Raw genomic sequence first — 13,534 nt, 5'->3', positions numbered from 1 at the left:
GAAGAAAAGGACTTTGCCCTGACCCGGAAGGAAAACAGACTTGTGGGTTTGGCTTGGGGCCACTTCCGGGTCAGGGGCTATAAAAGGACTCTGGGTGAGCCCAGACATTTGAGCTGAGCTGGGAGGTAGGGTGGCGACGTGTCTGGGAGAGGAGGAGGATTGTATTAGAGAGAGAGTTTGTTGTTTAATGAGTGTGGAGCGGAGGGTGCTTTGTGCACAGTATAAGATTATAATAAAGTATTATTATACTTTCACCTGGTCCGAAGAGTGGTACCTGAGGGTTCGAGAGGTGGACGACACGCGTATCTGCTACAATGGATAAATTAAATTAATGTGGGAAGTCGAGTCTTTAGCTGCTGGGCCCCAAAGCTATAAAACATTTTGCCTGCTAGTGTAAGGGATGCACCATCAGTCTCAGCATTTACGTAAACTCATGAAATAATATCCTGATTAGCCTCTTCATATTCATGTATTAAGCAAGAACTAATATTTAAGAAAAAATAAATAAGTGTGGCAATCATTTCCAGAAGTTACTGACCCCATTTTAATTCTCTCTTCTAGTCAATATCTCATTACTACTGCTGCCTCGACTACATGCTCTGAAATTGGTAATGATATGTATGCCAAATGGCCATGAAGAATAATAGCCCAGAAGATTATATCTTCACCAAGAACTAGCAAGGGTCAAAAAACAAGTCATAAAACTTTAAAACAAAAGATTGAACTGAACTGAACAGAGATTACTAACTAAGAAGCACTCATGAAAAAATTTAAAAAGTATCCACAATCTTAAGATACTATCCTTGTTTGGTGCTGGCATATATATCGTCACAGTGATAAAGTCACCTGACACGGCATTCTGGGCAATGCCTATCACAAAGTGTTGAAGGAAGTAACAGAAAATGCATTATGCTAAAAATGAAATAGTGTCTTGGAAAGCAAAAAAAAAACAAAAACTGTGATAAAATATAACAATAAAACCAAGTACAAAACAAAGCCACAAAGTTAAAGAAAAACTTAATTCAGGAGTGTTCCAAATCGAGAAAAAAAAAGTAAAAAAAATAATAATGCAGAATAAAAAAAAAAAAAACAAAAACAACACGCACACACAAAATGTTCAGAATCCTATGAATGTTAGCCCATTAAAGATAAGCAAGGACCAAGAGAGAACCACAGATGGAACTGAATTAAACATAACTTGATGTCACCTTGGAAGATTTAAAAGAATAAATAGAACTAGCTGATGCCTGCCGTACGGCGGTGTAAGAATGGGAATGGAAAACGGTGAGCAAGGAATTCAGAAATCAGGAAGAAATAAATACTTCTCGAAAGACGGAGTTGTGAATAGGTGTTTTGGTGGAGACGACAGATAATGAGTCAAAAGATCTAACCCTAGAAAAAGCCACATACAACTGACTGTGGCTGAAGACTGGTTGTTGTAGATTAACGCAAATCTTTGCAAACGTTTGTCTTTGGGACTTGTTGATAAGCATGAAGAAGGCGAGTCTGAGTGGGAATTGTGTGCATTTAAATTTAAAAGGGAGATTTGTGTCGGAAGGAAGGAGAGAGATTCTGTGAATGAAGATTGTTTCAGAATTTTGGATAGCGATCAGTTTGCACTCAATAATATCTCTTATATATATTTCTCTTCTGGTTCATCCTGCTTCCTCTTCAAAAGTGGTCCCGCCCACATGCAGCCGACACAGCATTTCTCGATTGCTATTTGTCCTCTTCCAAACCCTTTCCCACGCTGCCTGTGGCTCCTCTTCAAAACAGGTCCCGCCCGCAAGCAGCCGACATGACATTTCTTGATTCCTATTCGTCCTCTTCTCACAAGTCCTAAAACTCACAATTACATCTTGCCTGAAGAAGGGGCCCGAGTTGCTTCGAAAGCTTGCATATTGTAATCTTTTTAGTTAGCCATTAAAGGTGTTATTTTGCTTGACTTTTCACTACATTGATAATGGCTAACACGGTATAACACCCTAGTACTGGTTTCTTTAGGTGCACGTCAGGAAACAACCTGGAGTGGGGTGCCACTCTATCACAGGCCACATTCACATAACCATATAGAGCTAAGTTTAAATTACCAATCAGCATGTGTTTAGAATGTGACAGGAAATCACAGTACAGTGGAACCTCGGGTCACGACCGTAATTCGTTCCAAAACTCTGGTCGCAACCCGATTTGGTCGTGACCCGAAGTAATTTCCCCAATAGGACTGTATGTAAATACAATTAATCCGTTCCAGACCGTATGAGCTGTATGTAAATATATTTTGTTTTAAAGATTTTTAAGCACAAAAATAGTTAATTATACCATAGAATGCACAGTGTAATAGTAAACTAAATGTTTACTTCTTCTGCTTGGGCTCTCTTGCTCGCGCTTTCTCTCTTGCTCGCTCGCTCACTCGCACTCTCTCTCTCTCTCTAGCTAGCTAGCTAGCGCACTCTCTCTCTCTCTCTAGCTAGCTAGCTAGCTAGCGCACTCTCTCTCTCTCTCTCTCTCTCGTGTTCTTGCCCTCTCTTGCTCGCTCGCTGCACAGGTAATGCACAGGGAGAGACTGAATATGTGCGGAAATCATCGGCACATATGAACCAGAAGGGAAACGGACTTGTTCGTCACCCGAGTGTGTGGTCATGAACAGATGCAAAAGTTTGGCAAACTTTTTGGTCGTAACCCGATTTGTACGTGGTCCGTGACTTTCGTGACCCGAGGTTCCACTGTACTTGGGGAAGAAGACACAGTAGTTTGTGCCAAAACATAAAAATTCACATACAGTTAGTGGCAACAGACCTCATTGCCACCATAATATCTACTAATAAGGAAATAAAAAACAGATAGTACATACAGCTATTTAGGGGATAAGGAACTACAACACCAGGAAGGGTCAAAGTGGATTTCAATGCAGTTCTCAAAGGCAATAATACTGCTGAAAAGGCCACTGTGTTGGTATGCATTTCAAGACTCAGCATCAAAAACCAGACAGCAGTGTTACCGCATATATGACTGTCAGTACAATTTCATGAAAGGTTAATATGGATACCAGTCACTAAGGCAAAAGGTCTGAGTAAAATATAGTATGGATTCACTTTCAAAAAAATTATTTTATGAAATTAAGTCAACTAATCAATTTAGATCAATTAATTATTATTTTTAATTTTTCTAAAATTTTGTTATCTCAAAAGAAACATAGTAATTCCTAGAAATTCCTCAGCAAATGTTAGAAAACAAATGCAAAAAATATATAACATAGTTTTCAATAGTGCTGATGAGTCAACTAGCATAAAGATCTGAGATGAAATCCACCTTGCTTAGTGGAACAGTATGTATATGGATATACAACAAAAGACGACAATACACTGGCAGTAACAATGAAAATTAAATTCATGTTTAAAAACAGTGAAAACACTGTGCCTATGCGTCTCAACAAAACACTCAGTAAGGTCAGCAAATCCTTATCATTGTCATTTCAATCACTGAGAGCAAATAATTTCATCTACTAATGCACAGCACAGTGCAGAACAGTGGTGTTTTTCTACCTACCTTAATAATTTTGCATATTGACACATCAAACACTTTTAGCTTTTAGACCATGACTGGTTCCTCACATTTAATCACCATATTCTGACATTTTACCAAACAAAGATACAGTACATCTGATCTGATGGACAATAAATGCTTTGATTAAAGATTACAAATTCGGTGGTCTGCTGTATTATGAAAGGCTGTTATGAACAAAAAACTAACAGCCTGGCAGCTTTCTGAGTTTCTATATGACCTACTGAAGGTTTTCAGCATTATTTTTTTTGCCTTTTTCAACCATAGTACATGTGTCAGTTTACACCAACTGAGGGCTGAAAATCTGAACCAGATAAAGTCATCTCAAGTTGGTAGTTTAGAAATGGAAAAATGTGGGTCTCCTGTCTTATCTATAGGGAGCAAAACAGATAATTATGTAAAGTGTATAAAACTGTTTAAGTGCATATATTTTTGGGTGTCCACACGGAACTAAAAATGTTTTGTCTACACACATCAAGTGTGGACCAGCACATGCATAATGCTGACAAAGTGGCCAATCAACTATGAAATACCAATTATAATTATAATACTGTTTGAAACACCAATAAAAGATACATAACTTAAAAAAAAACATTTACTGAACACATACAAAAATAACAAAGGAGAACAAGGCTATGTAACTGTAAATAATTTACATGAAGAATCACTTTTGAAAATACCAACACACAAAAACAAGAAAGATATTTACCTAAATGGCAGACAAAAGAATTTTTAAAAGAACACAGCAGATCTATGAGACACAATAAACGTAAATGTGGAAAACAAATGACATGTAATAGATTTTACTTTGTCATGGTGCCCTGTCCAGGGTTAGATGCTATCTTGAGATCAGTGCGGATAATAAAGGCTAAAGCAAACCCTGCAACCCTGAATTTGATTAAGAAGGTGTGGGAAAGCTGTTAAGTATTTTTTCTTCAACAAAAAATATTCCAGCAATATGCAGAATCTGTAATTTTCCTTGAAAATGATCACTAATCATATGTATCAGGCACTAAAGGCAAATCTGATTCTTAGCTGCTAGGAGTCACAAGGCTAAGTGCAACCTTGGACAAGGTGCCAGATCAAATACAGGCAAAGATTTGATTCTTTAATTAAACAATATTTTTACAGCCTCAGTATTTTTTTCCTTTTAGTGTTTTTCAATTTAACCTATGTTTTTACAGCAATTATAAACAAGCAGATGTCTTCACTTTATACCTCAATTATTTTGCAGCGCAAAGCTCAGTGCACCTGCTGGGGTACATTGAGCTTCAAACATTATCTTTGATTCTGTTTTATTCATTGTATGGGTGTGGTAAAAGAGTTCATCAAGATGTATTGGACTAGTTACTGTGTAAACCTGAGCAGCATAATTCCCACTGAGTAAAAGTTTACTATATAATGTTATTAATTTTTCACATACAGCATCAGCATGATTGCAGTTAATTTAAATATTTTGATTAAGTGAATGATGGGATATATTGGCTCTTTGTCAATTAATTAAAGAAGTCTGTTAATCTTTTCCCTGAAAATTTTATTTAGAAAAAATGTAACTACATGGCTACCATAAACCAATGTGTAAAGCTGCAATGAAGCACCACAGAAAAGATCAAAATATGAAATGCACACCAAAGAGAATCTAACAGAGGAAAATCGAAGGCTATAATCGTTAAGCTATAGAGTGCAAAAAGTCACTGTACCTTATTAAAACCTGCCACTGACTATATTTAATCATGTTTTTCCTTTAAGTACATATGAAGTGTACAGTAAAGCCTTAATTTCAATGAAACCAGGAAACACTTTTAAATCTGAACTCTGTATTGTAGGCTTTTAAGACACATGATGTGCTTATTTTACAGTGTTATTGGTGGTGTAACTGTTCTGATTTTATAAAGTGGATTTGATGTAAATAATTACTAAAGTGGGTAGCTTTACAGTGTTCCCTTTTTGTGCTGTAAGTGAGACCATTGACCATTTGAAGCCTCATTTCAATTGGTTTTATTATTTGTGAACACCCTGGATGCACTTCCAACTGTATTGTTTTAGCCACGTAAATAGCCTGCTTTACAAATTGCTAACTGCTATTAGCTAATTATTAAAAACAGTTATATTAATATTAACTGTACACGATTCAACTCTAATGTGTGTTACAGTATATGCATTAAATATTCAACTAAGTAAACCAGGAAAGGGCCATTAGAACAATCTAGACGAGAACAGGCCATTCATCCCAACTAAGCTTGCCAGTCCTATCAAGTTTTGAAAGTCCTTAAAGTATTACTGTCTAACACACTACCTGGCATCTTATTCCAAGTGTCTATTGTATATTGTGTAAAGAAAAACATCCTAATGTTTGTGCAAAATTTACCCTTAACAAGTTTCCAACTGTGTTCCTGTGTTCTTGATGAACTCATTTGAAAATAACAACCTTGACCTACTGTACTAATTCCCTTCATAATTTTAAACACTTCAATCATTTCACCTCTTAATGTTCGTTTGCTTAAACTGAAAAGGCTCAGCTCTTTTAATCTTTCCTCATAATTTTCCTCATGCCAATGAGAAAACAGTTAAAACATAATAAGGTATTATGATGTAACAGCAGCCTAAGCAAGAGTTGTTTACTTAAGATAATGTGGCTGTAAATACAAAAATTGTCTAATTGTGTAGTGAAACATTTAAAGGAATATTTTCAAGAATGTTTTCTTCAGTAGCACTGCAAGTACACCCAAAAGGAAATACATGTTCCGTAGATGAGCTTGAGTTCACAGCTGATCGTATTATTGGAAGAATTCTTTTTACTAAATTAACAGGTTAAGTGACTTGGGCACTTTATAACATTAACTCTTTTGTAGTCATATGTCCCGTTAGGTGGTTAACATTACAATGACAACAGATTGCTGTGACTGAAGGATGCAAAATTAAGTCTGTTAAAATGAGGGTTGACTGTACAATAGCTGTGTTTTACATCAAAGAAAAAAAAGCTAAATAGTTAAAAAGATCAAACAGGAAGGGCAAAACATAAGTGTGAAATTCAAGTTTAGACTGTGACAGCACACTGCAGACCCTTTACAAATAACTCAAAAAAGGAGCAACTTACCTATATTAGGATGATTCAAGCCCTTCATTATTCGCACCTCTCTGAACAGCTAAAATAGACAAAAACAAACAAGCATTAACGTAGGCAAGGTCTATAAGTCAAGGCAATACTGAAAGAGAAATTAATGCAGTTTGTAAAATGACGTCTAAAATTATTCTGGAATGGTACTGGATTGGAACAGTTGGTCTTACACTGCCATAATACAGTACTTATATCCTATTAACTTTCCACAGTGGAAACAACATAGTATCTTATTCATCCTTGATGGTAAGGTTTGTAACAAAATATGTCTTCTACAATATTCAGAAACAAACACATGGGGAGTGACAGCACCAGATTTGTTTGCACTGAATGTTTTAATCCATATCACTGTGTTATATTTTTTATTCTCACCAATTTTTCAATTAAGCAGCATTTGTCTTCTTTAAGCAAAGCGGAGATTGTGATTTATTCATTTTCTATCCTACTTCTTATAGTACATGCCTTCACAGTCTCAAAAACAATTCCATCAACAACAAGTCACAGGAAAAACTCTCCCAGACATATCCACTCTCAGTCACCCTGACTTAATCTGTCCCACAGAGCTGTCAGTCAGTCTGATGGAGTATCTTTGGACCACAGTAGGGAAATCTGAGGGCTTAGAGGAAACCTACAGGAACAATAAATGAAAATACAAACCCCACAGTTTGATCCAATTCATTTAAACATAACAGTCAGCAATGTAGCTAAGTCATAAAGATATCAAACAGTAATGGAGTAGGTAATGTAATGGCTACTAGTTCAGTCATTTCCACTAGGCTTCTTTGTGAATCTGGGCTATTTAGATACTACGACAGCACTCAAAATGAATAAAAACATAAAAGCAACCAATACTGCACTTTACTTTTGATAAAATATTCTGTATCACTGTAAGATAAATGCAATTGTAAAATAAAGTACTGAAAAAGAAATAATCAAAAAAGTATTGACAGGATACACTATGAAGTACAAAGAATTTTGTAGGAGTGTATACATTTTAACTTCTGCTTTGTGGATGATGCCTCGATCATGTGATGGCAAGTACTCCTTTTCGAATTTTTTTTTACAATAGATTGCACCAATGAATAAGTCAATGCAAAAAATAAATAATGGCCACATCCAGTTCCAAGTCTATGCCTCCAGGGGCTAGTTGTTGTCAAGCAACTGTCAGCACAAAGCTCTGGATACATCCAACAATACATGGTCATGTTCACCAAAGTTCAAGTAGCAACATGTTCTAGTGTAACCCATAATGATCAGCTGCAGATTTATTCAGGTACAGTACAGTACTGTGTAACAGGTGGCTCGTATTAAAGCAATGAAAATGATGATTATTCTATCTAGTTTTTTTGCTGGGAGCCTTATTTATAACAACTGGGATTGTGGTAGTCAGTGTGAATCAAAGATGACACAAAGTGTTTTGTGAATAAAGGGCAACAGCAAGAAAACTAAGAATGGCAGAAAGTTCTGTGAGTGTGTGCACAAACACTAGGCTAGTCTTACATAGGTCAGGAAGACAAATTATGTGTCAAAGTATTGCCAGAAAAGAAAGGAGGAATTTGTTTTGCTAGACAGGATCACAGTGACTGTGCTTTGTTCTGCAGAAACTTTTCTGAAACACTGTCTTCTGTCTGGGTGCCTCTTCTATTCATATGTGAAAAAGGTTATAGGTTTTTTCTTAGATCAATGTGCTCATAAGAGCCTAGACTGTGCAGAATTTCTAGACAGAAAATGTGGTGTCTTTTCCACAGTATGCTAACAACAATTATGGGGCAATAAAAGGGGTTCAATCAGGATTTCATCTGAATCTTTCAAAAATAAATTGGCTGAAGTGAGGCAGCTAAAAAAAGAAAAAAGAAATGCTTAACCATCAAAATTTCAAAGTGTGCAGACATATGCTTCCAGATCAAAGCGATTGACTGAGGAAAGATAATGAAGCTCAAAAAGACTTCACTCCATTGCTGAAATTATTAAAGTAACAGTTAAAGGTAAAAAATGAAGAAAAATTGGAAATGAACTGACATATACAGATTCTAAAATATTGGTATCACTTCTTGTATAAAGATTATGCTTTTTCTGTTAGGACCAGGTGGTTTTCAAATCAATGCTACAATTAAAAAGACAAGAACATACAAACTAGATCTCTAAGCAGAGGAGAAAACATGCTGTATAATTTACATGAATTTGTATTAAATGCTTAAGCCATTCAGGAATAGTCTACAGCCTTAAATAACACTATAATTGAAAATAGGAAGGAAAACACCAATAACAAATGAATACAATTTCTCTATTTCTCAAAGATAGTTAATTTCAGTTTAAAAAGTGGGGCTTGCTAGATAAGGTAAAAAATTAAGTCGTGAAGTAACCAAGCCTTCCTTTTTCTGTTATATATACATGCCATGCTAAATATGAAATTATTACTCACTGATATAAGAACACATCCAAAAAAACAAGCTTGCCTGATTCTGATACCATCTGCCACTCATTCAGTTTTATATAGCATAAAAACTTGAATTTAACAGTTGCCTCACTGATGAAATCTTATCACAAGAAAGAACTAAATCTGTGAACTTGTGAACCTCCTTCATTCAGAATATGTGTCTCCTAGCAAAATAAATGTCCATCAATCTATGCCTCATTTAAACTCAATAAAACAAGTTCAGTGCTTAGAGGTATTACAGTAAAAACACGTGGAATACAGGAAACATTTCCTGATGGTGTGCAACCTTATCACTGGCCACATTTATGCACATACCCACACTTGCATGTTTTTTACAGCTGAAAATATAATTAATGTTATAATTTTAGAAGTTATGTTATAGTCCTTTACACTGTAGGCCATGGCACATTCTACTTTAATTTCAGTTGTTTGCTTTTGATTAGCAGATGCTTGTTATTGCAACATCCATTTACAAAGCTGATATCCCCACACTGGCTCTTTTGCAAGCTAAATTTCAACATTTTCTGGCAAATTATATGGTATTATTATTTTCAGAAAAGGTAAAATAATATCATGAACTGGTGTTATTCTATTAGGATAAATGTATTCACTTTCCCCTCACGACACTGAAGTAGGCTGAAAAGGTTTGAAAATAGGCAGAATCTCGCTTTTCAAACACAATTGAACTTATGAAAAAACAGTTCTCTAGAAATAAGTAAGAGATGTGCTTTGGAAACCTTTAACATCTTGACTTGGTTTATGAATCTAAGGAGTTCGATTCCGTTTTTTATTAAATTGTTAATAATTTTCTTCAGCCATGTTTGAATTCTAACTTCAACAACACAGTTGAATAGTCTTCATTCTAGCTTAACAAATCATTCATGGGGAAAGCAAGCTTTGGAGGCTATGTCAATCCTACTTGCACCAATAACCTTTTTTTGCCCCCTGTATGCTCAATATCATTTGCAATTTTGCTCCATTTCTGTAAAATGTTCTATAAAATTCTCTACATTGCAAAATGCATGCAGGTTTATTTGTGTCTTTTCATTTATTTATCATTTGCTCTAGTAGGTCTGACTCTTTTGCTGTTTCATTCAATGCAGTTGTACAGACACTGGCTGCTGAATTTTGATTGAGGCACAAGCCATGTTCACCAAATCATTTATAAGCTGTTGGATAGGCATGCACAACAGAAACAATGCACGAGTGTGAAGTGAAAATGGAGCTTCAGAATATCAGAAACATACATTGAGGCATGCTTTAAAGCTCTGCCACCACCCACGTACTGTCTGCTTATTAAATCTAAAGGGGTCAAGCAGCAGAAAGGCTGATGAATCTGAAAAGCGGTTGGGATAAGAATGACTTCAGAACAATTGTGTGCAATTCAGAGCTTTTAGTTTATCTTCAAAACATAATATGAATATCAGCCATCAACAAAAGATTCAAATGTGCTTCCAAGATTAGCTTCCTGCAAACTTGAAAACACTGCACCGAACCCTATCCTTCACTATCACCACTAGAACAGTCTGAGCTGGTAGAGGGTTTTTATTAACGTTTCCCTTTAATAAGTTCTTTTTATTTTTCAAAAACTATTAATTTATTATAAAGAAATATGATGTATGTTTCACTATCAAGGAGACACTAAGGAAAATGGGTCAGGTTTGTTAAGCCTCTTCCAGATGGATCTTCATGCCATTTTGTTCCAAGTGTTTCATTGTGAAATTTTAGCATCAATGACAATAAAGAAAATAATTAAAATTGAAACAATATGACTACAATGTGTCTGGTCTGGAGGAAAGAAAACACTGATTTTCAGCACAAAAACACCATCCCAAAGTTCAGGCATGACCGTGGAAGAATCGTGATTTGAACATTAGCATTTGAACAGTTCGATGTAATTTAAACAATCATGAATTCTGCTCTCTACAAAAAGATTCTTCAACAGAATACCAAGGTGTGAGTTTAGATTGAATTTCAGCTGGGCCATGCAGCAAAACAATAATCCAAAAAACATAAGCACATATACATGAGAATGCCAAAATAGAAAGAAATCTTAAGTTCTGCAATAGTTTAGTCCAGTCCCTACTACAAATCCCATGGGTATGCTATGGCAGGAGCTGAACTTGTGCTAGACAAGCAGAACCGGAAAAATATTGATTCCATTATTATGTATGACTAGCCAATCGCTACAGGAAACATTATGTTGTACAGTGTAACCAGTTATCTTTAAATGTCACACTGTATATTGCACAACTTTAATATATCATTTAAAGCAAAATTGAACACTTTGAATTGTTCATCCACAGTCCCTTATATAATTGTAGTAATTATTAAAGTTTTAATAATATTCATTGTGACAATTTTAAAAAATATTTCTTCTCAACACGGTTCATGTTTTGTTTTGTTTGTTTCCAGACATTTAAAAATTAAAATAGCTTGGCTAACTTCAAAGTAATTTCAGAGGAACTATAAATATAACTTTAAATGATTTTAGAATATATCTATACAGATCCATAATAGATAAGTATAGAAATAATATAACTGACAAAGTTGTAATTGCAGGGTTTAAAACAATACATGTGTTTTATTCTTTTTTATTCTACATCTTATTACATTTCAAGATTTTTTCCTCCTGATTGTGTTTGACATGTGATGTTGTAATTACTTTGTTTTTACAATTGCAGTTTGCTTTACCTTATGATATGAACTCTGCCATGCCCCTGGCTACTCTCTTCAGCTTAGTTCTTGAACTTGAACCTAAATCTGCTTAAAAGCTTCAGAGATAATCCATCTGTATTAGGAAATCCTGTAGGTAATTTGAGGCAGGGAGCTCATTCTGATACCAACTATTATTCTTAAAAGTAAAACCAATGGTACAGGATGGGTTGACATTCTGCAACCTGACAGCTGGAGTCTTTGAAATTAAAAGTTAAAAGAAACATGGGAATGTATATTTTAGAATAATTATTCTTCTGCCATAATTCTGACATAAAAGATACATTTATTCTTTCAAGAATATAAATAGAAATAAAAGAAAGAAAAAAAAAACGCCCACTGAAATGATTCACCGATTTCACGGTACATGAGAAGCAGATTGGCTGCTAACTGTGTAACAGTCTGTTCCAGTACAGCATGTTGAAATGGTGTGACTGTGCATCTCAGAACTCCCATTTAACGGAATAATAATCTAATACTGCTGTGGAACATTTTTGCAACCATTAGTGGCTTCTAGTTCTCTTAACTTTCTTATGTGAACCTGTAACACTTTAAATGTTTGATGTACTACATTTGACTTGATTCTTAAAGTATGTTTATTGGTCCTGAATTATACTTACTGGTTTTAAGTAAAAACACAGGCAGGGTTCTGCTTTATTAACATCTTAACTGTTAGAGAAAAATAAAAAAGAGAAATATGTATAGTATTTTACACTGATTTCCTAATTCACTTCACCTGTTATAGAGGATAGAAAAAAATAATTTTGCTACATAAAATTAAGGAAAGGTTTATTATAATAAAAAAAATAGTTAGTTCCCTCACAACAATAACAGGTACAATTACTTTTCACTGGATATAGGAGTGGTTGGTATGGCCAAAAATCTACATCACAGTATAATAAAAAAAATACTGACAGTTTTGGTGGATACTAGTATAATGTATTTGTATATGCTTTTCAGACTGAATCTAATTTTTATTATCAAATAATAAGTGACACAGGCATATGTCCGGAATGTTTATTAACTACTCCGTTATGATAGCAGACAATCACTTCTCTGACTTGGACTGATAAAAGAGCAACTTCTTTTTTATTCATTCACTCAGTCAAGCCGCTGCCAGGCATAAATAGTACAAGATATGACTTTTTCCAATGCCATCTTTCTTTTGCTCTGCTTCAAACTCTCATCTTATTTATTTTATTCACTTTACTGTAACATGATTGCACCATAACTGAGCCTGCCCTTTTAATTAGCTTATTTATTTAGTGGGTCTCTATTGAAGTGATGTTACCAACCTATACACCACAGCACAGAAAAATCACAGAGTCCTAGAATATCTAAAGGATGTCACTGCCCACATTAACAGTACACAAAGAAAAAGAGAACCTGCTCTGCCTTGTCTTATATAGTTCCTCTGTGTTACGAGATCATTCCAACCGGTCATTGGCTGTGGACCCCAAGTAGTTGTAGAAATGCAACATATCTACGTTCACTCCCTGAATAGTGACCAGACATAGTGGCTCTTTCATGTGACTAAAGTTAATAACCATTTTTCTGATGTTAATATACAGACAGTTCTCTTTGCACCAAGAAATAAACCTGACTCATAAACTCTGTCTCATCTCCCTTATTAATGTACCCCATAAGTGCCGAATCATCTGAGAATTTCTGCAAGTGGCATGACTCCATGTCATATTTATAGT

At 35.1% G+C, this 13,534-nt stretch overlaps 1 protein-coding gene across 4 annotated transcripts in view; it reads right to left on the bottom strand.

Moving 5' to 3' along the window:
* The window catches only part of mark4b (MAP/microtubule affinity-regulating kinase 4b), a 236,789-nt gene that overhangs the window by 74,894 nt on the left and 148,361 nt on the right, over positions 1 to 13,534 (bottom strand). For all 4 annotated transcript variants that reach the window (XM_051922150.1, XM_028803986.2, XM_028803979.2 and 1 more), the window contains exon 4: positions 6,659 to 6,707. In XM_051922150.1, coding sequence (XP_051778110.1) covers positions 6,659 to 6,707 — 49 coding nt within the window. The remainder of the gene's footprint in view (positions 1 to 6,658; positions 6,708 to 13,534) is intronic.

This window comes from Erpetoichthys calabaricus, chromosome 1 (assembly GCF_900747795.2).
Source record: "Erpetoichthys calabaricus chromosome 1, fErpCal1.3, whole genome shotgun sequence".
In the NCBI taxonomy this organism is placed as follows: Eukaryota; Metazoa; Chordata; class Cladistia; order Polypteriformes; family Polypteridae; genus Erpetoichthys; species Erpetoichthys calabaricus.
This window is presented reverse-complemented; position numbering and strand designations above follow the sequence as displayed.